Here is a 27,500-nt window from a genome sequence, read left to right on the forward strand (position 1 = left end):
TTATACATCGCTCATGGAATGTTTCAGTTGGACGTTCATGTAACAGTTTTTAAATGTTACTTCTTGTTTCGGAATGTTCAGAGAACATTCAAAAGTAACATTCTCATAATGTTTGAAGAACGATACAATGAAATGTTTTCTCAACAGATTGAAGAGAATGTGTCGTGAGTAGAAGAAAACGACATAAAAACACAATCCTCTTCTACAAACTCGAAGTCTTCTTTTAGTTTATCAGGCACATTTAACTCGCTTAAAGAATATCTGTGCTGGAAAACAAGACGAAGACGAGTTATCTGCAGTTAAACTGGTAAATGTCTCTGAGCTAAGGTTTTACCGTGGTGAATCAGGCCAAACCGAGATGAAGCGCAGTAAACCTCGAATCTCAGAGAAATTACACTTACTGTGTGTGTGTGTGTGTGTGTGTGTGTGCGTGTGATGGGTGGGTTTAGGGGTCGGGTTAGAGTGTGTGTGTGTGTGTGTGTGTGTGTGTGTTTATGGTTGTAAACTGGTGGTTTGGACAGTGTCATTGGTGTTTTTACTGCAAAAAAATGATGTTCTTCCTCAGTGTTTCTGTCTCGTTTTCCAGCACAAATATCATTTACTGGAGGAGCAAAATGACCAAAGATATTAAGTCTTGTTTAATGAAAAATGCATCAAAATGAGTTTTTGTTTAAAACAAGAACAAATATCTGCCAATGGAGTCAGAAAAATAAACTTAATTCAAAGGAAAAACAAGATTATTTTTCTGACTCCACTGGCAGATATTTGTTCTTGTTTTAAACACAAACTCATTTTGATGCATTTTTCATTAAACAAGACTTAATATCTTCGGTCATTTTGCTCCTCCAGTAAATGATATTAGAGTGCTGGAAAACAAGACAGAAACACTGAGGAAGAGCATCGGATTGCAGATTGGTGTTAATCTCAGTTTACTGAGCGCGTTCAATCTAAAGCTAACGGAGAGAAGTGTATGAAACTGTAATAACCCTGGAGTCTTCAAACGAGGAGCACGAGAGACATGATGAATATCTAGAGGAGCAAACATATCATCACAGAGAAACAACTGAGACATTAAAGAGATCTCGTGTGACTTCTTTATATGGACTCTCTCTCTCTCTCTCTCTCTCTCTCTCTCTCTGTTATCTGCCAAGCAATCCATGTTTTTCCTCATAAACTCTGCCAACATCTTTCCTCGGCACGCAGAATAAGCCCTCGACTCTCTCTCTCTCTCTCCCTCTCTCTCTCTCTCTCTCTCACTCACTCTCTCACTCTCTCTCTCCCTCTCTCTCTCTCGTAAAGCACCTTTTTACTGCTGGCCTCTTCGCCACACTCCGCAGAAAAACACACATTTCCAAATAATGACTCGGGCCTGCCAAGATCTCTCCGGTGAGCTGCCAGCTTTCCTTCGGAGAGAGAGAGAGATCATATGGAAAGATATTGAGGAGATTTCTAGGGACAAAGAAAAGCAAGAGGTTAAAGGTCGAGACTCTAGAGCCGGAAAATGCAGTAAAGCTGAAGGAATGTGAGTTCAGTTCAGGATCGATACGCTGATACAGAAACACACTGACACTGCAGGATGAGAGGAAAACTTCATCTGAATAATGTCTTTTAAAACTGCTTTACAGCATTGGCTCATATTTGATGACGTTTGCATCTGTTTATTACTGTGAAGCTGCTTTGAAACAATATAAAGACTAACACCAGTAACACAATACACACTAAAACGCACAGAAATACAGGCATGAGACTCTAACAAGAGGCCTGATCAAATCACTTACTAATCCTGTTATTTATAATAATTTGATTCCTGTCATGATCACGTGAAGCCCGTAAACACAGTAACTTTCACATTATACCTGAAAAAATACCTCGTTTGCAGAAACAATCAGTAAAATAATCAATATACGAGCAGCCTTATCTGAGGCCTTAAATACACAGAACACGGCAATCAAAGAAACAGGGAACAGGTGTGACACTAATCAGAAACCATGGCAACCAGAACTCAGGAAAAGACAGTAGGCGCGTTTCCATTACATTTTTGTGCAAAACTTTTGCGATTTTTTCTAAATGTCGACAAAAAGCTATTGCGAAATGACGCCGTTTCCATTAACTGATGTTATGCGACTAAAACTTAATTTTTTCCTCTCGCGATCAGTAAAATCACTCCAAAAACCATGGCAACGGACGTTGGTGGGTTTATATATATCCCAGCCACTGCACTGGCCATTATTATTAATGGAAGGAGATGTATCAAGTCAAGTCTCAAGTCTTATTTATTTATATAGCCCTTTATGCTACGTTGTAGGCCAAAGGACTGAACATCCAAGAGATTGTAAAATAAAATAAAATAATAAAAATACATAAAATACATGACATACAATGACAAAGTCAAGAATTAAAAGCCACAGAATAAAGATACGTTTTAAGACGAGATTTAAAAACCACAACTGAGGATGCAGACCTTACATCAGGAGGAAGTGCATTCCACAGTCTAGGACCAATAACTGAAAAAGCTCGATCCCCTTTTGTTTTTAAGCGAGTTCTCGGTACAAACAATTGAAGACAATTGGAGTACCTTTGTGCTCTGCAAGAGTTCATACGCACCAAGTCCTTAATATATTTCGGGGCCAAATCATGCACAGCTTTATAAACGTACAACAAAACCTTATACTGTATACGCTGTTTCACAGGGAGCCAATGCAGTCTTTCAAGAACTGGAGTAATGTGCTCCCTTTTCCTGACACCAGTAAGGAGCCTTGCAGCAGCATTTTGTACCATCTGCAACTTCGAAGTAAGAGATTGACTGATACCAACATAAAGAGCATTACAATAATCCAAACGAGACGTAATGAATGCATGAATAACTTTTTCTAAGTCAGGAACAGACAGAAAAGACTTCATTTTCGCAATAGTCCTTAATTGGTAGAAGCAATTTTTTACCACATTTTTGACCTGATGATCGAACATAAGAGCACAATCAAAAATTACCCCTAAATTTCTTATTTTGGGTTTAACATATGTTTCCCAAGAGCCAAGAAGGCCCCCTAAGTCCCTGTCGTCATTATTTGTCCCGAAAACCAAAACTTCCGATTTGCTGGCATTTAACTTCAGGCCGTTTTGCTCTAACCAGGCAATCACCTCCTGTAAACATAGTACCAAGGATTGATTAGTGCTAGGGACACCAGCACTGATCGGTAAATATACCTGAATGTCATCTGCATATAAATGGTATGAGATACCATGTTTCTTAAAAATAATGCCCAAGGGCAAAAGAAACAAAGAAAAAAGAATAGGGCCCAAAATTGAACCTTGTGGAACTCCACACTCCAAAATAATTGACTTGGAGGAAAAATCCCCAACCCTAACAGAACATGAGCGTCCCTTTAGATATGAGGAGAACCAATTTAAAACCGTCCCTCTCAGCCCCACTACATGTTCCAACCGATCAATAAGAATAGTGTGATCGATTAAATCAAAAGCTGCACTCAGATCTAACATAATTAAAGCTCCTCTAGTCCCTGAGTCTGCAATGAGTAGCATGTCATTTGAAACTCGCAGTAAAGCAGATTCAGTACTGTGTCCTACTCTGAAACCAGACTGAAAAGCGTCTAGCAACTCATGATTGGCCAGATACGAACTTAACTGATAATTTCAGTTTGTTTCGTATGTGTGTTTTCAAGCATTAATGGTAAGGAACGACCCTTATTATACTTGTGCGTAAAAAAAATTTTGCGATAAATGTGAGTTTTTGCGAAATTTACGTGTTTCCAGTGGGCGCATATTCAATTCGCAATTTGAAGGGTAATGGAAACGCGGCTAGTGACAAGTGTCACATACTGTTTATCCTATAGTGGAAGTATACGATTTCAGATGCAGTGCTAGAAACTAAACAGAGCAAGATAATAAAACTAAACATGACGTGACCGTGACAGAGAGTATGAGATATGAAGCAGAAATTATGATAAATTCAAAATTATGACTTAAAAAGTCAAATTATAACATACTAAATAGAAATTATGACTTAAAAATTCAAAATTCCGACAATCGAAATTATGATTTAAAAATCTAAAATTATGGCAATCAAAATTATTATTTAAAAAAGTCAAAATTATGACACTAAATTGAAATTATAACCTTAAAAAGTCAAATTATCACAATCGTAATTATGACAAGTCAAAATTATGACATTAAATCCAATATACGAGATTATGATTTAAAACGTCAAAATTATTACATACAAATCGAAATTATGATTTTAAAATCTAAAATTACGGCAATCAAAATTATGACTTAAAAAGATCTCTACGAGATTAAAAAGTCAAATACGATATCAAAACAGTCAAAATTATGAAATAAAACTTATGACATAAAATTGACACGTTTCGACTTTTTATTTCATAATTATGACTTTTTGATTTATAATTTTGAATTATGAATTATAAATTCGACTTTTAAAATCAATTTCGACTTCTCGAGATCTCATAATTATGACTTTTTATGCCATAATTTTGATTTACCAGAGCATGTTATTTTCCCCTTACGTGGCGGAAATGGGCTTCCATAGAAAAACGATCATGAAAAAGTACATTAGGAACATCAGAATAAGAGAAATAATGGCTTCCTGAGCCGGCCGTCTGGTGAACGTGTCAATGGGCTTCGACTCGGATCTGAATCACAAATCCACTGGAAACCCAGGAATGGGAAAATCATTGAGATGGTCCAGGAAAGCTCAGTCGGAGCGTTTCAGACGCTTCCCATATTTCACTATCGGGACACAATGGGCTCTTTCTACAGCATTCAGGGAGTTTGTTTCTGCTTGCAGATTTCAGAGAGCTGGAGGAGAGTGTGGAGGCTTTTGGCAGAAAGCAGCGCAAACAGAGACAAACACACATAAACATTTGCAGCATTAATCACGTTTGTTTGTGATAAACATACGCACTGAAAAAATTCCTGCAGGATTTACTTCTAAACAAATTCACTAATACCTAGAAGTACCACTGAATGAGATCTTGAAGCAGGAGGACTGAACTGGTTTTAGGGAGTTTAGACCAGTCTAAACGGTTTTAAACAGGGAACGAGTCTGTAATAGTGAGAACTCTGAGCCGGGATTGAGACATCTGATCACGTTTAAACCCAGAGCACAAACTTCAGCAGATTTACTACCAAAACCAGTGTAGAAGATGTAAGAAACGTCTGCAGATTGTGTCCGGGCCAGAACATCAGTCACAGTGTGAGCTTCTCTCTGCGCTCGACAACCGTTTCCGACGCTTGGCAGATTCAGACACTATTTACTGTCTAAAGTTCTCGTCGATGTCCGGAGCGAATCCCTGCCGTTACAGCGGGTCATGTGACCCTCAGAGGAATGAAGGAGAGGCACCGGTCGGCTGAGACGGGTTAACCAAAGACCAGAGAGCACACACACTCACACACACACACACACACACACACACACACACACACACACACACAGACACATATACTTAGCTATCTAAATGGGGATATTGCATAGACGTAATGGTTTTTATACCTAAACCTAGCCATCACACACACACACACACATTAACCCGACCCCTAAACCTACCCAACACACACACACACACACACACACTAACCCGACCCCTAAACCTACCCAACACACACACACACACACACACACACTAACCCGACCCCTAAACCTACCCAACACACACACACACACACACACTAACCCGACCCCTAAACCTACCCATCACACACACACACACACACACACACACACACACTAACCAGACCCCTAAACCTACCCATCACACGCATACACACACACACACACACACACACACAAACACACACTAACCTGACCCCTAAACCTACCCATCACACACACACACACACACACACACACTAACCCGACCTCTAAACCTACCCATCACACACACACACACTAACCCGACCCCTAAACCTACCCATCACACGCATACACACACACACACACTAACCCGGCCCCTAAACCTGGTACACACCCGGCCCCTAAACCCCTATACACACACACACACACACACACATACACACACACACACACACACTAACCCGACCCCTAAAACTACCCATCACACACACACACACACACACACACAGACACACACACTAACCCGACCCCTAAACCTACCCATCACCCACGCACACACGCACACACACACACAAACACACGCACACACACGCACACACACACACACACACACACACACACACGTATACTTAGCTATCTAAATGGGGATATTCCATAGACGTAAACATTCTTAAATCAAGATATATTTACTGGAGAAGGAAATTAGTCTTGTTTTCCTAGAATGATCAAAATGAAGTGAGTTTATGCTTAAAGCAAGAACAAATATCTAACAATGGAGTCAGAAAAATAATCTTAATTGACCCTTCGCAGGGAGTTTGATTGACAGGCGATCTGACCAATCATAATCCGCCATCCGCCGAATCCGCCATTTTTGTCCGACAAAGCTGCCAGGAGAGTTTGAGGATTAACGTTGGAGGATTTGAACTTGAAAAACGGAAGTTTATTTGAAGCTATAAATGAACTAGAAGGAAGAGATGATCAGTTCACGAGGAGCTTTACCTGAGCGATCTGTCACACACATTAAAGAGCCACAAAATGGTATTAATTGTTTAAATTTCTTTAAAAAATGACCAAATGTGAAAGTTGAGACATTGATTCATATCAAAAGTCCTGTCTGTCGGCGCGTTGTCAGTGTCCTCTCTGCTCCGCGATGTATTGTTCACTGCGTGAGAACATGGTTTGGCATGAGAGCAACATGGCTCGTCGGACACACAAGTAACTAAAGTCACTTCAAAGGAAAACAAGATTTTGCTTCTGACTCTTACCGGCGTCGTGAGCCGTGATGACCAGCGTGAATCTGTCCTGAGTTTCCCGGTCCAGTGTTCGGATCAGGATCAGCTGACCGGCGGATGAGAGGCTGAAGGATCCGGCTTCATTCCCACTGGAGAGTGTGTAGATGATCTGACCGTTAGCGCCCAGGTCATCGTCCCGGGCCACAACCTGCCGACACACACCGAGAGTTAACACTGTGTTTCTGACGTCACAAACTACCTTGTAACCAATCAGATCAACGTGTGATCGTCAACCAGTGGATCTCTGAGCTGAGTGAGTGAGTGGAGGTGGGGCTCATTTGCATATTCATAGAACTGCGCATACTAAATGAGGCAAGGGTGTCGAGTTACATTCAAGATATTTTAAGGCATGAAGAATTTTTTTTCAAGGACATTTTTTTTAAATATTGTGATTTTGGTGATCAAAGATGAGTTTTAAGGGATACAATGATTGACTACAGGGGGACTTTAATGACCTTAAATTTGAATTTCCTGCAACTAATCACAAATCGGATGAATGGAGCACAAAAACATGATTGCAAATACTGTACAAATCCAGAAAGATCAATAAAAAAGACCAGTTACCGTTAAGCATTACAAACAAAATCGTAATGAGCGTTTGCAGTGGATCTGAAAGACATAGATGAAAGATTACAGTTTTTTTTTGTTAATTGCTTATTATAGCAATTTCTTTGCATTTTATAGAAGCAGAAATGTTCACACGGGCTGGTTTACACTCTTGTGAGGTTTTGCGTGAGAGTCTGAAGCGCTGGCACACCTGACTCCAGCTCATTTCCCCTCTCAGGTGAGGTTTGTTTGGATTCATTATGTCATTTATCCGAAGTGTAAAGCGTTGTGCAGTTACACCCCATCACCGTACAGCGGGAAGCCGAATCCACTCCCTGCATTTATCATTCCAGCGACGTCAAACACTTCCAGTCACATTTCCAAGTAAGAGCGTGGTTTGTGTTGGAAATTTGCTCTTGCATTTCTGCATGCCAAAGCAAATTCATAAATGCTGTAGAACCAAAGCCGCCCGCTCTAAAGAGATGAACTAATGCTGCCTTTACATGCTAATCCCACTTTTAAAATCGGCACGTCCAAGTAGATATGAGGTTCATTCTTGCCTATTTCTCGGGAAAAGCCTGAATGTATTGAAGATATTTAGTCAATATCCGTATTAAATAAAATGCAACGTCCCATTCATTGACAAATGCTGCATTCACTGTGTAAAATACATGCAATATGCATCAAATGGCTATTTATATACGTAATTAATACATGATTATAACTGTCAAGAGGAAACAATGTAGGATGTGGGAAAAATGAATATGAATGAGACTGAACAACTCAGAAACTAACAATTATCCCAGAGTTTCCCAGTTGTAAATGTGACTTGAGAGGCCGTTCATGTCCAGTTTCTGACTAGGAAACCCATATTTATGTTAATACCGATGAAGGCCCTATGAAATCTGTTTTATTTTTTCCCAAATTATGTTTTTTTTCTTTTTCAGATGCCGTTTTTTCCCCATCTAAATATTTCTGGATTCCATTTAAATGGTTAAATTACATTTTATTAATCAAAAAAAAGTTCTAATTAATTTAAATCCCGAGACTTACACAACTGAACAAAAATGCTTTAAACATTTAGCAAAAATTACATTTTAGGGCCCTATGAAATTTTTTTTTCCCCAAATTCAATTGTATTTTTCTTAAATAATAAAACTTTCTGGATTCCTTTTTAATGGTTTAATTTAGTTGTAATAATCAAAAAGCACGTTTAATCAACTGAATTCATAAAATTGTAACTTATAATTTTTTTTACAACAATAGGGCCCAAATAAATGTTTTATTAAATTCTGGGCTGTCCGTTTAAATTTTTCTGGATTTAATATTTAATAAAAATGTATTATCAAAAACAGCGGTAATCTAATTAAGGCATAAAACATTAATCTTTAAATTAATCCTTTTATTTTTGCCAAACAAACTGATGCAAAACAGACATTTATGGTTTAAATGAAAACATGGATGAAATATTGTGTGATATTCCTTAAAAATATAGTTTTAATAATTGTATTATTATTATTCATTGTTATTGTTCTTATTACTGTGAGTGGTACATTCAACAGTACAATAGTAGGTAACACTTTATTTTACAGTGTCCTTGTTGCATATGTTACATGTACTTACCATAATAATAACAACAGTAAATTATGCATAATTACATGCAATTAACCCTCAACCAAACCCTAATCCTACCCTAACCCTATAGTAAGTACATGTAGTTAATTATTATTACTCAGTACTTAAATATATAATTACACTGTAACAATGACACCTTAAAATAAAATGTAACCCAATAGTAATATATTTCTGTCATAATTTCTTCAAGTTAAACCGAACTTTTATTTTGGCGGGTTGCGGTGAAGAGCTGTGAGTTTATGCATGTTTATGTACTATCGCTGAAATGGCCGAACTCGAAAGCTGCATGAATGCTGTGTACTTGCCTGTAAGATGTTCTTGGGCAGGTTTCCTAAGTTCTCCTGCACGCTGACGGTGTACGGCGAGAGCTCGAACACAGGCGAACGGTCGTTCACATCCAAAAGCACAATGTTAACGGTGGCGCGATCCACGCGTGAGCTACTCCCGCGATCCGAAGCCTGAACGGTCAGAGAATACGAAGATCGCGTCTCCCGATCCAGGAGCTTCGCCACCGAAATAACTCCCGTCACCGAGTCGATCCGGAAATCAGAGTTCACGTTCCCGCCTGCGATTGAAAAGCGAATCTGCCCGTTCGTTCCCTCGTCCGCGTCGCTGGCGAAAACGCGCAGGACGTCGGTTCCGGTGAGCGTGTTCTCCTCGATCTCGATGTCGTAGATGTTCTGGGAGAAGCTCGGCGTGTTGTCGTTCACGTCCAGAACTATCATGGTGACCTCCATCGTTGACGAAAGCGGCGGATCACCTTTATCGGTGGCCATGATTATCAAAGAGTAATTCGCCATTTCTTCGCGATCCAGTTCGCCAACCAAAATCACGCCGCCATCGATGTTTCCGATGCTAAACTTGTTTCCGAACAGCCCTTTGAGGGAATATTCCACGTAGCTGTTCGGCCCGCTGTCGGCGTCGGTGGCCAGCGCCGAAAACACCACCGTATCCACCGGCGTGTTCTCCTGAATGTACGCCGTCGACTGCGAAGTGAAGGTGGGCGGGCAGTCGTTGACGTCCAGCAGAATGATTGACACCTGGGCGGTGCTGGTGAAGCGGGTCATGGGAGGCGGAGCCAAGTCGTTAACGGTGATGACCAGGTTGTAGAAAGACTGCGTCTCGCGGTCCAAGAGTTTCTTGGTCTGTAAGATGCCTGTGTCGGTTATGGTGAACTGGGCCTGCGGGTCACCTGACGCAATCGTGTAACGCAGCTCCGCATTCGGCCCTGAAAAACACCACACATGCTGTTAAATTAATAATGGGTTATACCTCTGCTGTAACTTACCGTTGTAGAAAACAGAAACAATGTTTCGTCTATCAACACAAAATCCTTGACTTTTTGCCGGTATGGTCTGAAGATGATACGCTTCGATTTAGGTAAAAATCAGACCAACAACTTAGGAGGAGTTCGAAAAATTAGGTTTTGAAAGAAAATCAAAATGGTGGATCGGAAGTTCGATATAATTGATATCTATGTTCTCGGCATGACCCAAGGAATCTATTAAGACCAGTTTCATTACAATAAGCTAATACAATCAAAAGTTATTAGCATTTTTGGAAAAATCTAAATTTTTTGTTTACCTTCATGGTGCCGAAGACACACATACAGAGTTTCGTAACGGTACAGCAATGCGCGCGTAAAATATAGCATTTTACGTAAAAATTCGTAAAACGCTAAAGAGACCAGTTTTGTTATAAGAAAAAAAGAGCCATTTTTATGTTATAAGAACAAATGTTAATTTTTCATATCTCCTGACCACTAGGTGGCACTGCGCCGAAACTATCCAGGTTGGCTATCCAGCCTCACGATCATTTTGGGCGTGCTATTCGTCGAATTCGTTTGCGCGTTATTCGAGAACGTTTTGACAAATCAACATGAATTCTATAACTTTTTGTCAGCATTGTCTGAAGATGATCTCGTTCAATTAGTTTTTATCGGGAAATTAAAAATGGCGGAACAGTTTTCATGATGGAAAATGATATTGGAAATTGAATTTTGTTTCTAGCTCTTATGGCTCAAAATTTTAGACAGTTGGTGGCGCTAGAGCGATTGAGTTAGAGACTCTGAAATTGGTGTGTTTAATGGTCAGATTGTCCTCTATCTGTGATCCAAATTTCATAACTTCCAGAGTGGAAGAATAAGAAGAATAGGAATACCAACGGATGCAATAGCTGCCATCTCACCTTCGAATGTTAAATTACTGAAATATTAACTGAAATATAATAAAAGTCCCCCTGTGGTGAAAATCCAGCTTTTAATGTTGTTTATGTGTCTATGTGGTGTTTTTAATATGCTTTAAGACAAACCATGTGTAAATTCATAAGTCGACACCATTGCTGAGTATTTTCTCCTTAAAACTGCAGTGAACCAAAGACAGTCTCAAAAACACGCTTTGAAATCGCTGGTGTTTCTGACGTCACAAACTACCTTGTAACCAATCAGATCAACGTGTGATCGTCAACCAGTGGATCTCTGAGCTGAGTGAGTGGAGGCGGGGCTAATTTGCATATTCATAGAACCGCGCATACTTAATGAGGCAAGGGTGTCAAGTTACATTCAAGATATTTTAAGGCATGAATAATTTTTTTTCAAGGAAAAAACATTTAAATATGTAATCATGGTGATCAAAGATGAGTTTTAAGGGATAAAATGATTGACTACAGTTTAAAGAAAATAGTTTGGCTGACAAAGTGTTTGGGACTCCTTACATTTGAGTATAGTGTTGTGAATTCAGCAACATGCTAACATTGAACTGTGTTAGTAAAAAGAGTCTCGTATGTGGACGACAATACAGCACAAAGTACCGTCAGTGTTTTCACAGATTCACGTTTTTGAAGTTTGCGCGGAGATGATAATGTTTTTCTTAAAGCTGCTTTGAAACAAACTATTAAAAGCGCTGTATAAATGAAGGTGACTTGACTAGAGAACAGCACAGACCGAGTGTCTACAAGAAATATCTTTGGTGTGTTTTGGAGGTTTGGCCGTCATCCATTCACAATGAATGTGTGATTGTCCAGACGTGCTGAAGCTGATAATGCTACAGTACAGGGAGTGTGTGATATGGATCTGCAGATCTAATCTGCTCAGTTCAGAGTAAATGAGCTCTAATTGAGCGTCCGTAATGCCGTTCAGACGGGAGCTCATGTGGAACGCCGTGGCACCTTCCCACACTGGGCCTGTTTACAAAACACCCCGACCTAAACGCTGTCCGGGGTCAGGGGTCAGGGGTCAGGTGTCAGGAAACGCTAACAATGATGTCTCGGTCTCGTGTGCGATGAGGACGGCAGACAAGCAGAATGAGGAAGAAAAGCCACAGGCACAAATGTAGGTCAGCGTAACCACATTAGAGTCTGAGACACGAGACGCGAGACTCACGGACACGCCAGACGAGTCTCACGAAACCGTTCAAAAACACGTGCGGCTCATAATTCACCCCAAAACTGCCTTCACTGTCTGCGCAAAACATCAGTTCTGTTCACTTCAACTCGACCCAGACATGATTCTGTGAGAATCTAAACTAGGTGTTCAACATTAACATTCGTCAACATTTAAAAAAGAAAAAAAAACATGATATTAAATGAATAAAGTTATTTTACTCTTGTAGAAAACTACATGAATGTTGTTAAAAAATATCCAAAAAATTTAGAAAATGATTATAAATAAATAATGCAGAAATGTATTTTATGCTATAATATTTGTAACATTTTAACACTGCAATATGAAATTAAATGAATAAAGTTACTTTACTCTGGTAGAAAACAACATACTGTAAATATAATTAAAAACATCTAAGAACTGGCAAAATGTAGAAAATGATGATTATAAATAATCAATAATCGTGTGTGTTTAATTCAATACAGAAACGTATTTTAAACTAGTTATGAAAGAGCAAAAACAGGCTGTTGTTTTTTTTATCGAAAGGCAAACAACAGTACAGAAATGTATTTTATGCTATAATATGAGTATTTGTCACTATTTGACACTCGAAATATGATATTAAATTAATAAAGGGAATTTAGTGTAGTAGAAAACAACATAAAAATCGTTAAAAAACATCCAAAAAGTGGCGAAACATAGAAAATGACGATTATAAATAATCGTGTATATTTAGAAACAGAAACGTAAATACAGAAACGTATTTTAAACTAGTTATGAAAAAATCTAAATGCAAACAACAAACTGAGATAACTAATCAACCTAAATTTTAATTGAGGTAGAAAACAGAATACAGAATTGCAATTTGAATTTAAGAACATAGAATTAAAATTAATCAAAATTCATAAAACATTTGTATAAAAATTTATCAATTTGTTTAATGAATTTCAATTTCTATGCCCTTAAATTCAAATATTTTATAAATACAAAAAAAGCTTGAAAAGAATTTTAATATAATTCAAAATTATTTTACCTAATATTTGTGTGTAATATATTATGTATTTTTATGTTCAGTAGAGTAGGGTTTCCCAAACTGAATTTTGCAAGTTGAAAACTGATTAAAATAAAAATAAAATAAAATAAAATAAAATAAAATAAAATAAAATAAAATAAAATAAAATTTTAAATTAAAAAATTAAAAAATTAAAAAATTTAAAAATTTAAAAATTTAAAAATTTAAAAATTTAAAAATTTAAAAATTTAAAAATGTATAAAAAAAACTCCAATAAAAACAACAATAAAACATTTTGAACGTGTTGTTAAATAATTTAAATATTAATTTGACATATCAGGGGTTCTTCAAGTAAATATTTTAGCTCAGGCATACGTCAGCATTCTTACGCTGAGATACGATACAAACCGAGGACGTTTTTCAGATCTCCAAAAGCATTTAGTGGAACCCGTACCGTCATCGGCGTCTCTGGCGCTCACGGTGAGCACGGATGTCCCGGGACTCAGACTCTCCAGGACTGAAGTGCTGTACATGGAGCTGTTGAAGACGGGCCGGTTATCGTTGACGTCCAGCAGGTTAAAGTAGACCCGAACCGAAGAGCACAGGCCGCCCCCGTCCCGAGCCTGGACCGTCAGGATGAAAAACTGCTGAGACTCGTAGTCCAGCGGCCGGGTGACGTTGAACACGCCGGTGATGGGGTTCAGGAGGAAGGTGGAGTCCTCGTCATCCTCCTCTATTGAGTACGTGATCTCACCGTTCAAGCCCGAGTCCGAGTCGCTGGCCAGAATCGCCGCCACAATAGAACCTCAATGGAGAAAGACAACAGAAAATACATCAGGAACTGCACTGCACAAAATGCTTTTCTTACTTGTTTTCCAGTCCAAATATCTAAAAATTCTTAATCAAGATGCATTTACTAGATGAGTAAAATGCCGTTCGATATTATGTCTTGTTTTCTGGGGAAATAAATCAAATTAAGAGAGTTGTTGCTTAAAAAAAAGCAAAATTATCTGCCATGGGGTGAGAAAAATAATCTTAATTCAAACAGAAACAAGATTATTTTTCTTACCCTTATCAGACTCAAACCAATCACAATCAAGCATTCCAAAACAATGATAACAATATATAATAACCAGATATATCAACCTCGAAGCTCACAGTAGGTTTGTCTTTAACGGTACACTGTAAACCCTAACGCTCAAAATAATGAATTGGTTTGAGTAGAGCGAACTCAAATTATACAAATCAGTTCCATCAAATTAACTTTTATGAGTATTTAGAACTTTCTTTTCTTTTGAGTTCACAAAACTGACACATTTTAAGTTAATTGAATCGTTTCATTGTTTGAGTTTTATGAACTGGTTTCTTTTAATTTAGACAAACTTAAATTGAACTGAAACTGGGCTGGGATTTCTATTTCCCAGCATGCTTTGCCATGACACTTAAAAAGGGAAAGTAAATGCTAAAATTAAGTGTTATATAATGTTTTTTTTTTTGTGCCAGATTAACATTAAGTGGGAGATTTAATAGTGTTTAATGTTTTGTTATGGCAGTTTAGAAGAGTTTCTGTTAAGTTGGGTTGGGGGGGGGGGGGGGGGGGGGGGGGGGGTTTCCTTCATGGTGACGAGTGTTGCATGAGCTTGGTCTGAGAACAGTTTATATTAATAGTTTTATATTTCTGCATTCATTCAGCACATTGCTATGCTGTCAAGCATTGTGTTAATAATTAGCAAGGTAGCATTTATTGAATCTCATTTTAAATATATTTAGTAGTGGAAACTTGGCTTGCTTATACCAGGCATATAAGCAAGCCAAGTTTCCACTACTCAATATATTAAAACAGAGATTACATGAGAATCTTAAATTATGTATGAATAAGCTTACTCAAATATTTAAAGTTAAGAGCAATTAAGTACAAAATCTGCAAGTTCTGCTTACTTAAACGTTACATTTCTTAACTTAAAAAAAATGTATGTAACTGATTACCTCAAATTATTTGAGTTCTGCCAACTTTACAGTGTGTGAAGTGAGCCTGAAGAGAGTCAGTACCTGGGTTCATGTCCTCGGGGATGTCGAAGGAGTACACGGAGCGGGAGAACTTGGCGCGTGATCGTTGAGGTCTGTGACGGTGATGTTGACCCGGACATCAGAGGATTGCAGGCCGTCGTCGGCTCGCACCAGCAAAGAATACTTCGACCGGCGCTCTCGGTCCAAGCGCCTGGTGGCCATCAGCTCGCCGGATTCGGGATCGATGCGGAAACTGTGTCCGGCCCTCCACTGATGATGGCGTAGGTCACCAGAGCGTTCGCTCCCTGAACACAAACACACACACTTCCATCACACACCAACCTGACATAAACACAGACTTCACTTCAGCAATGTGATTTATGAGTGAAACTAAACACACAGGCAAGAAGTAATGTAGGGGGCGGAGCTTGATTTTATCCACTGGCATTTGATTGGCTCATCAACTTTGAAGCACACTTCAAAAACTGTTTCTGTCTTGTTTTCCAGCACAAATATCTAAACATTCTTAAATTAAAGGGGTGGTTGAATATGATTTGACTTTTCTAACTTTAGTTAGTGTGTAATGTTGCTGTTTGAGCATAAACAACATCTGCAAAGTTACAACGCTCAAAGTTCAAAGCAAAGGGAGATATTTGCTTTTACAGAAATCGCTTTTTAAGGACTACAACAAACGGCTGGTAGAGACTACACCACATTCCTCCCGGGTTAGTGACATCACCAACCCTAGAATTTACATAAACCCCGCCCCCTGAACACGATTTATAGATTATCAAGACAGAATATGCTAATTAATGACTAGAAGATAACTACACATCAGCTTCATAAATTCATCAACTAACCATTCAGAAATGTCCTGTTGCTTCTACATGTTGTCACTGACTTCGGTTTGAACATAAAAGGCTAAAAGTGTTTGAAATTTTCAGTGTGTGTCTGTGTGAGTGCAAGCTCTTGTAGCTCCGCCCCCTGCGCCGGGAGCAGCAGCTCATTTGCATTTAAAGGAACAGTCACAAAATGGTGTGTTTTTGCTCACCCTCAAAAAGTGACACCTTTAACATGCTATATAAAAATATCTGTGGGGTATTTTGAGCTAAAGCTTCACACACACACTCTGGGGACATCAGAGACTTATTTTACATCTTGTGAAAAGGACATTATACCACCCCTTTAATATACATTTACTGAAGAAGCAAAATGACTGAAGATAATAAGCCTTGAGTACTGAAAATACTAAAATAACAGTTAAAGTAGGCTTAATTATCATTATTTTCATGTTTTATTAATTATTATGCATTTAAGAATTTATTTAAATATTTCAACATTTATGTAATGATTTAATTTTGAGTTATTCGGCCCTCCACACATATATATATATATATATAGTAAAAGTAAAACTAATAGTGCATCACGTCACACATTGAACTTCAGATTGCAGTGGCATTAATTAGTGAGAGTGCAAAGTATTTAATTTCCACACCGGTGTTGAGTTTCTCCAGTCCACAGCTGACAGCGGAGAAACACAAACCCAACGAGAGAGAGAGAGAGAGAGAGAGAGAGAGAGAGAGACAGAGAGAGACAGACAGAGAGAGAGAGAGAGAGAGAGAGAGAGAGAGAGAGAGAGAGAGAGAGGGGCGAGAGACACACAGTTGTGCCTTTGAACCGGACGGATATACGGTTCCTCTGTAAACTCAGCTAATAGATCCCCTGATACACACAGCGCTGAACATCTGATACTCCACACCAGTCCAGAGTGGCACATGAATAACGCCGGTGACAGATCGTGACGTCCCCATTCCAGCACGAGACAATACGAGTTCAGACAGACACGTTAAAGAAGAGACGCTTCGCGACATCAAAGAGCCGAAGATCATCCAGGGCCTCGAAAACACAAAACCACTGAACACCTGCTGGTGTTTCGGCCGCACATTAAACCTGTTACTCATTTACTGCCATTTTAAACTGTGCACTGCAAAAAATGCTTTTCCTTCTTAGTATTTTTGTCTTGATTCCAGTCCAAATATCTAAAAATTCTTAAATCAAGATGCATTTACTTGATGAGTAAATTGCCATTTAATGTTATGTATTGTTTTCTGCGGGAAAAAAAGTGAGTTTTTGCTTAAAACAAGCAAAATTATCTGCCAATGGCGTAAGAAAAATAATGTTAATTCAAACAAAAACAAGATTATTTCTCTTACGCCATTGGCAGATCATTTTGCTAGTTTTAAGCAAAAACTCACTTCATTTTGATTTTTTCCCTGCAGAAAACAAGACTTAATATCAAATGGCATTTTACTACTTTAGTAAATGCATCTTGATTTAAGAATTTTTTTATATTTGGACTGGAAACAAGACAAAAATACTGAGTAAAAAAAGCATTTTTTGCAGTGTGGACATTCATTAAACAGCCTGAAATCTGTGGCGTTCTCTTGAAAACTCTCGGTCTGTCTCATAAGTCTGCTGGAAAGAAGAAAGCAGGGAGGAAGAGAAAAAAAAAAAACGAGTGAATATGATTCCTGATCTCTGGTTTTCCCATCAGCCACCTGGGCCTCTTCCGGAGAGGGAATGATCCCGACGCTCGTTTGCTCTGCGGGACGGGGAAATTACTCGGGTTATTATGGTTCACTCAAACTAATGCCATTAAAAAACATTTTTGTTGCTTGAAATGCAATGAACATTAAATGAAATTAAAAAAATAAAATAATAATTATTACTTTATTTACTTATATTTACTTATTTTATTACAGCTAGTCTCATTTTCATTTAGTTTAACTTGAAGTACTTAAAATTAATAAAAACCATACAAGCCATATATATATATATATATATATATATAGATAAATTACAAAAAAACACAATACTAAAACTTTAATTAAAATTAAAATGTAAAATAAAATGAAATAATATTTAATATAGATATTAGATATTTACTATTATAGATATAAACTTTAAAAAAGTATAAATCGAAAAGCACTAAAATTACTGAAAAAATAATTAAAAACTACAACTACAACTACAATAATAAATTACTAATATTTGAAAAAAAAAACTAAATTTAAACTAATAGAAAAATAAAAATAATTCAAGATATTGAACTAACTATAAAATTATAATAGTATATTAACGACACTAAAATGATGCTGGACAGACACACATGACCGTATGGACGAACATTCAGACATCGTTTAAATTCGAGAGATGATGTGAACTTTATGTTCTTCATGCACATACACTGTATAATTGCGTTTTGGATGTTTTTACAGTTGATTATGAATGTTGAAACGTAACATCGTTTGCGTATGGCAACCACGACACACTCTGCATAGCAACCACACACACTGACTGATGTTCGCGTCACAGAAACGGATCCAGCTTCTTTATCTTCATCACACGTACGGCTTCATCCGAGACAGATCCGGTCTGAGTTCTGGAAACACGGACAGCCGTACAGGAATAACCCTGGACGGGATTCAGGCATGCTGTTAGTGGCCGACTCTAAAACGGAGGACTTTTGGAGCACAAAAATCCCATAATTCCTGACCACTGTGCCAAGGTTGCCATTTAAAAACAAAAAAAAGCTGGAAACGAGGATAACCAAGAGGAGAGAAAGTTCCAGATGAGATTTCTCCAACACCAGTAGTAAAATAAGTTATATCGGAATAATTAAAAAGGTCAAATATTAATGTAATATAAGCTGACACAATAAATATATTAAGGTGCTTTTAAGTGCCACTTTTATGCTTTTATGCTTATTTCCTTTCATGTAGTGTGTAATAAAGCTGAATGTAAAAGGTCTAAAAGTTTCAAAGATCAAAGTGCATATCGTCTCCTAAAAGAACGAATCGATTCTGAACTGAAGCGAGTCGTCAGTAATTCAGTCTCACTTTCTATGTAGGTTTGTAACTAATTAGCATAATGCCAGCCTGTGGCCTTGATTGGCTGAGCAGCATCTCTTAGCTCCGCCCTCAAACACTGTAGTGTATCTAAGACTGGAAGAGTTTGGTTCGTGTTGTTCATGTGGAGAAGACGCTGTTTTCTGAGATTGATACGGTAAAACCCACGCCATCGTTACTGTTCGTATCACTGAGATCAAGAGCTGAGATTCAGATATGATAATGAGCGTTTGCTTTCTGACCAATCAGAGCAGAGCAGCTCTCAGAGAGGCGGGGCTTAGAGAGACTGAAGCGTTTCAGACACTGAGAGGAAAGAGCTGACGCTGCACTGGAGATTATGAGGACATTAAAGTGTTTTTGATCTTTGATGAATGTGAAGCTGTTGTAGGAGAAACTAAACATCATTAGGAGCCTTTAATATAGTATAATAGGGGCACTTTAAAATAATAAATGCCTTTTATTCAGGGTCTCTGATTATTGTCTTATCCACCATATTCACTGTCATTCACTTCCAGTCATTTTATCTCTTTATTTATTTATTATTATTTATTTCTATTTTCTATTTTAATTTTAGTTAATGTTGTGTCTATTTTTATTTCGATCAGTTTTTTGCATACGAGTGTTTCAGTGGCGTCAGAGCATTAGATTTCTCTCTGTGTTCAGTTTAATGTTGTCTTCCTGTAAAGAACGAGCGGTTTAATACTCTCTCTCTCTCTCTCTCTCTCTCTCTCTCTCTCTCTCTCTCTGCCAACAAACCATCATCTGGAGACGACCCTGCGACACACTCAGAGAATCAACACTGGAAATGAGCTCTGAAGTCTGAATACCGTCTCAGAACATCAGTGTGTTAGACTGTGTCGCCCTCTTTTCTGCTTGATTAAAGTTAATCTAGCGCTGCGGAAACATGTCAAACGCTGCAGATCATCTGTGTCTGGAGACGGAGCCAAACTGACTCCTCCCACACGCCTCTCCAGAGGCGGAGCCAAACTGACTCCTCCCACACGCCTGTCCGGAGGCAGAGCCAAACGGACTCCTCCCACACGCCTCTCCAGAGGCGGAGCCAAACGGACTCCTCCCACACGTCTCTCCAGAGGCGGAGCCAAACTGACTCCTCCCACACAAACGCCTGTCCAGAGGCGGAGCCAAACTGACTCCTCCCACACGTCTGCTAGCGACATCATCCACATCAATCCCCATCTGATGGGCTTCATGTGGCGTTCGCTTGCATTCGTCTACTGACTGATGTCTGACTTTGTGTGTGTGTGTGTGTGTGTGTGTGTGTGTGTACCTCGTCTGCGTCTGTGGCTGTGATCTGCATTATCCTGAAGCCGTCGCTGATGTTCTCCTGGATCGTGACGTCGAGTGTGTCTGTGGGAAAGATGGGCGGGTTGTCGTTCACATCCTGAAGGGTGATTTCAACCTGAGAGACAGAAATCAAAACTTCATTCAGTCAACAGATCTTTACACAGAGATTCAACGAGGAAATCAGACAGCTGGAGATTTACATGATTTTACACGAGTAAAGCAGAGGCAGCAGCTTGATAACACACCAATGGTCAATACATACAAATGAACACACACACACTTTCTCTCTCTCTCTCTCTCTCTCTCTCTCTCTCTCTCTCTCTCACACACACACACACACACACACACAGAGGAAACGCACACAAAAGAGCAGAGAGTGAATCATTGTTCTGGACTCTCTGGTTCTCGCGGGTCTTTTGTCTGAAGAACAGAAGATGGAAATGCAGCATGAATGAACATCTACAGTGAATCCTGAACAACATCGTATAACACTGAAGTCAGGAAGCGTTCGAAGCGTCTGACACTGCAAACACACACTCTTCCTCAGTGTTTCTGTCTCGTTTTCCAGCACTAACATCTAAACATTCTTAAATCAAGACACATTTACTGGAGAAGAATCATGACTGAAGATATGAAGTCTTGTTTAATGAAAAATCTATGAAAATAAAGCGAGTTTGTGCTTATTTTTCTTCTCCAGTAAATCATGATTTAAGAAAATGTAGGTATTTGTACTGGAAAACAAGACAGAAATATTTAATTTGATAGTCAATTAAATTTTAAGCTACATATTAATGAACTACTTTCTAAACTTAAGCTTAAATTGGGTTTTTATTTCAGAAACAGAACTTTATTTTCTTTTAGTGCAAGGAAATATTTGGTATCTGCAACCTTTTCATCCCTATAGGATTATGGAGATGTGCTTTATATGAATGCTCCAGTACATTATTAAAATATATATATATATATATCATAGCGCTTTACATTTCATTACAGGTTCTAGTTATCAACACATCATTGCACTTTACATGATAAAGCTGAGTTGCCATCTTTGTATTCTCGAAGAAGTTTTAACTGGTATTGTTTTATTTATAAGTCCATCTTATTTGTCTCTCTGCGTTTCTAATTTCAATATTTGCTACAATCTTCATTCTAATGATTTGTTGTTATATATCTTAAAGTTCCTCGGGTTCGAACAGAGTTAGGAAAAAAAGGCTGAAAAAAGAATGAATGAATGAATGAATGAATGAATGAATGAATGAATGAATGAATGAATGAATGAATGAAAAACACACAGACATCAGCAGGAGTTTGGGTGAGTTTGAGTGTCCCCTCATTAGTATCCCAGCAAGCAATTCTGCGTTTAAAGACGTCTAATAGCGTCCACACACAGCCCAGACGTCTAGACTAAAACAAGGTGAAATTTGGGCTGTCAGTGGAAATGTAATAGACTTCTAAACCATCGCCCAAGAATAGACTGGTCATCAATTAGATCAAAAAAAAAAATGAAACGAAACACCTTGTAATCACTGTTGACTGTAATCACTGTTGCTTACATGATGGAATATCAAACATCAAATCAAATTATTTTGGCAAAAACGACTTGTAACCAAATTCAAGGTTCTTTTGGCTAGAAGTGTGTAACACCGTGTCCTAACTACACACGCAGCGCCGCGCAGAGGTGGAAAGTAACAAAGTACATTTACTTGAGTATCTGTACTTTACTTGAGTATTATTTTTTCTGGAAACTTTTTACTTTAACTTCACTACATTTGAAAGACAAATATCGTACTTTTTACTCCACTGCATTTATGTCAAGGTCCTTGAGTAGAAAGTAACATCAGTCAGTGGATGATTTTGGTTGCAGGGGTTGCATTTTGGTTGGAAATGAAAGTAGGGTTGACGTCAGAACCCGACTGATGTTGGTTTCTGACATCAACCCGATTTTCATTTTCAACCACAATACAACGTCTGTCCAACGTTGGAGATCAACGTCAATCTGACATTGGATTCTGACATAAACCTGATTTTCATTTTTAACGTTGGGTTTGGTCTTCTAAATGTTGACTTTTGTCACTTTTTTGGAGCACACTAGCTTATATATAACAGTAAGACTAACATATTCATACTGAAAGCCAAAAAACTTTAAATAGGGCAATATTTGAGGGAACAGCCATTTGGGTGTCCGAAACCATTGTGGACGTTATTGAGTGACTTATTCAATCTCACATTCAATCTCACATTCAATCTCACATTCAATCCCACTACTGGAACTGTTTTCTAGAAATAAATTTGATATTGATATGAGGGTAGGAAGGCAGGCGTAGATTCAGAGGCATACGGTACTTTAAGTATTACATACAACAATGCAACAATAATAAAACAATGCATTGACATTTACTTTTTACTTTTGATACTTAAGTATTTTTAAAAACGAGTACTTCTGTACTTTTACTTAAGTAAAAATAGGTCTTTACAACTTTTACTTGTAACGGAGTAATATTTGACCAGTAGTATCTGTACTTTCACTCAAGTAAGGAAGTTGTGTACTTCGTCCACCTCTGGCGCCGCGCGATAAAAGCCTCTTCTCCATGTTAATCAGTGTTTGTCCTAGCCAGCCGGCGGCGACACGCGACGATTCTATTTTAGAAACGGTTTCTACTTTTCTGTGACGCCGCGCTGGAACAACAAACACAAAGTGTGGCGATGATAATCTCAAGCACTGTTTATGTGCTTTATTTAATGTTAAAAGTGTGTCATGTGACTCTGAATATCATTTAGTGCTCCAGCTTTGTAGCTGTAAAAGCAACAATGGATAATTCACCTCAGATCTTGAAATTAAACAAATGGAAACAAGAACGTTCAAACTGTGAACAAACAAGTGTATTCTTTGACAAAGATTGTTTTAGTAACTCAGTAGCCTATGTATAATAATGTTTAAATAGTGTAATATTTGTGATTTTGATTATGTAGATACTTATCCATTTTCTTGCGAGTGCCGTCAAGATTACTCTCTGGCGCTGCGAGACTCCGCCCACACACTGTTCTGATTGGCTGACTCCGCCCACACGCTGTTCTGATTGGCTGTGGATTTTGATTCATTTTAACGCATCTTGAGTCGCGTCGCATCTAGTGTGGACAGACAAATTATTTGTCGCTGGAATCTATGAATTGTTGAAACACTTCTCAAAACACTTGCTACGGATGAGACTTATTTTATAACGTGCGAAAATTTCGGACTCCGTGTGCAAGAACCTTTACTCATAGCCGGACTATATCGGGTCTATAGTTAATCTAGACGGTGAAATGACAGCTATTGCATGCTGGGATGTGTGTTCTTCATTAGCGCGCTCTTGACGAACACACACGACTCTAGTTGAGTTATAGGTCAGTGATGTGTGTGTGTCGCAGGACAGACTCGAGATCGAGGTGACGAACCGATTTCACACCCGCGGATCAGAAGAATAACGCAACAGAAGAAGAAATATATCATATCATCTTCCTCCGCTGAACTCGACGCCGCATGAATATTCACACTCGCTCTGAAGTGTAAATAATCCCGACGCATCGTCAAGAGGCACGAGAGATAATTACACTGAGTTTATTTCACCCACAATCCCCCGGGAGAATCATATCAAAGCAGAGGAAAACACAGGGAAAACCGGGAAAAGTGTGTGTGTCTACTGAGAATATACACAGGTGAAAGACACACAGACACACACTCACTTACACACACACACTCGCAGATGCACACACACACACACACACACACTCACACACACACTTACACACACACTTACACACACTCACACATACTCGCAGATGCGCACACACACACACACACACTCGCAGATGCGCGCGCGCACACACACACACACACACACACACTTACACACACTCACACACACACTCGCAGATGCGCGCGCGCGCACACACACACACACACTCACACACACACTTACACACACTCACACACACACTCACACACACTCGTAGATGCGCACACACACACACACAAACACACACACTCACTCACACACACGCAGATGTGCACACACACACACACACACTCACTCACACACACACATAAACACAGACACACACACACACACACTCACTCACACACACTTACACACACACACACACACACACGCAGATGCGCACACACACACTCACAAATACACACTCACACAAACACACTGACTGACACACACACACACACACACACTCACTCTCACTCACTCACTCACTCACTCACACACACTCACACATACACACACGCAAACACACACACACACACACACACACACACACTCACACACACACACACACACTCACACATACAAACACACACTCACTCAAACACTCACTCACTTTCTCTCTCTCACACACACACACACACACACACACACAAACACACACACAAACAAACACACACACTCACACATACAAACACACACTCACTCAAACACTCACTCACTTTCTCTCACACACAAACAAACACACACACACTCACTCTCACTCAGTCACTCACTCACTCACTCACTCACTCACTCACTCACTCACACACACACTCACACACTCAGTCACTCAGTCACTCACTCACTCACTCACACACACACACATCAGGTTGAGTTTCAGAGCTCAGAGTCTCAGTTTCAGCTTGTTTGACTCTATTATTAAACACACACCGTCTCTAGTGTGTGTCGTAGTGTTAGACTGAAGACTGAATTACAGAATCAGAGGTGAGTTTGAGTTCAACTCACTTCAACAATCTCTATATCGACCAAACCAGCTTTAATTGATCCTAATAATTCTCTTTCTTTGTGGCGTGTTTTTCCAAAACCTGTTTTACTCTAAAACTGTGAGAAAATCAAAGTCATAAATCGAAACAAGTTATGAGTTATGCTCCAAATGTGAGGATGATATCTCAGTAAACGAGCTTTCAGTGAGAGTGTGTTCGGCCGCAGTAACAAACGCTTCCACTAGAGGAAACTCAAATAAAAAAATCAGAAAAGCATCTCATTTATGCTCACACATGAAGATGACCAGATCAGAATTGAAAATTTCATATTCATATTTCATATTCATAATCTGGTTTGATTCACGATCGTCTCCAGCCGAGTTTAAACTTCTGAGTTCAGTCATGAAATAAATGTTTCACTCGCTGTATTAATGAGCGAAGCAGAGTTCAGAGGTCATTCAGGAGACCAGAGCTCTGATGTGAGATGATGTCACTGTTAATGATGTCACAACAAGAGGTCGAGGGTCACGCGTGTGATGTTTGCTGGCGAGTGTGTGTGAAGAACACCGTGATTAAACTCACACGATCTCACACCTCATCGCGTGGATGAAATGACTTCACTCGCTGGACGCTTCGATGAACAGCAGAAGAAGAAGAACACTAAACACTGGAACCAGACCGAGATATGTGTGTGTGTGTGAGTGAGTGTGTGTGTGTGTGTGTGTGTGTGCGTGTGCATGTGTGAGTGAGCATGTGTGTGTGTGTGTCTGTGAGTGTGTGTGAGTGTGAGTATGTGAGAGTGTGTGTGACTGAGTGTGTGTGTGTGAGTGAGAGTGTGAGTGAGTGAGTGAGTGAGTGAGTGAGTGAGTGAGTGAGTGCGTGCGTGTGTGTGTGTGTGTGTGTTAGTGAGTGAGAGTGAGAGTGTGAGTGAGTGTGTGTGTGTGTGAGTGTGTGTGTGTGTGTGTGTGTGTGTGAGTGAGTGAGTGAGTGAGTGAGTGAGTGAGAGTGTGAGTGTGTGAGAGTGTGTGTGTGAGTCAGAGTGAGAGTGTGTGTGAGTGTGCGTGAGTGAGTATGTGAGAGTGTGTGTGACTGAGTGTGTGGTGTGTGTGTGTGTGTGTGTGTGAGAGAGTTAGAGTGTGTGTGAGTGAGTGTGTGTGTGTGTGTGTGTGTGTGTGAGTGAGTATGTGAGAGTGTGTGTGACTGAGTGTGTGTGTGTGTGTGTGTGAGTATGTGAGAGTGTGTGTGACTGAGTGTGTGTGTGTGTGTGTGTGTGTGTGTGTGTGTGAGAGTGTGTGTGAGTATGTGAGAGTGTGTGTGACTGAGTGTGTGTGTGTGAGTGAGAGTGAGTGAGTGAGTGTGTATGAGTTACGACTCATCACCACAGGCACTCACACATCAGGCAACCAACTGGACCTGGTCTACACACGCAACTGCATCACAGACAACATTTTGGTGAGACCTCTCCATGTCTCAGATCATTTCCTCATTACTTTGCAATAGCTGTCTTCACCAACAAGACAACAGCTATCAGCAGTCAGTTCTCAGCTCCACACACACAGGAACCCAGACTGACCCCTTCCACAGCCAATATCCCTCTCTCCTCCTTCTCTCCGCTAACCGAGGAAGAAGAATCTAAACTTCTCCTCTCCAGTCATCCTCCCTCCTGTCCTCTAGACCCCATCCCCTCACACCTTCTACAAGCCATCTCTCCCACACTTCTACCAGCACTCACACACATCATCAACTCATCCCTCCAGACTGGCACTCTCCCTTCCGCACTCCAGCAGACTCGGGTTACTCCACTGCTTACAAAACCAACACTAAACACATCATTTGTAGAGAATTACAGACCTGTCTCTCTCCTAACAAAACACTTGAACGAGTTTCTTTCAACCAAGTTTCATCTTTCCTGTCTCTGAACAACCAGCTGGACGTCAACCAATCCGGCTTCAAGAAAGGGCATTCGACTGAGACTGCATTACTGTCGGTCACAGAAGCCCTACGGATCGCAAAAGCTGCTTCCAAATCTTCAGTCCTCATTCTCCTGGATCTGCTGCCTTCGACACT

General features: G+C 39.4%; 1 protein-coding gene across 1 annotated transcript in view; it reads right to left on the reverse strand.

Annotated features, from left to right (window-relative positions):
• Positions 1 to 27,500, reverse strand: part of fat4 (FAT atypical cadherin 4) — a 109,794-nt gene that overhangs the window by 45,101 nt on the left and 37,193 nt on the right. The window contains 7 exon segments of the mRNA XM_084132595.1: positions 6,874 to 7,048; positions 9,387 to 10,309; positions 13,927 to 14,277; positions 15,522 to 15,572; positions 15,575 to 15,734; positions 15,737 to 15,784; positions 20,676 to 20,807. Coding sequence (XP_083988721.1) covers positions 6,874 to 7,048; positions 9,387 to 10,309; positions 13,927 to 14,277; positions 15,522 to 15,572; positions 15,575 to 15,734; positions 15,737 to 15,784; positions 20,676 to 20,807 — 1,840 coding nt within the window.

Source organism: Abramis brama, assembly GCF_963993115.1.
Source record: "Abramis brama genome assembly, chromosome: 13".
Taxonomy (NCBI): domain Eukaryota; kingdom Metazoa; phylum Chordata; class Actinopteri; order Cypriniformes; family Leuciscidae; genus Abramis; species Abramis brama.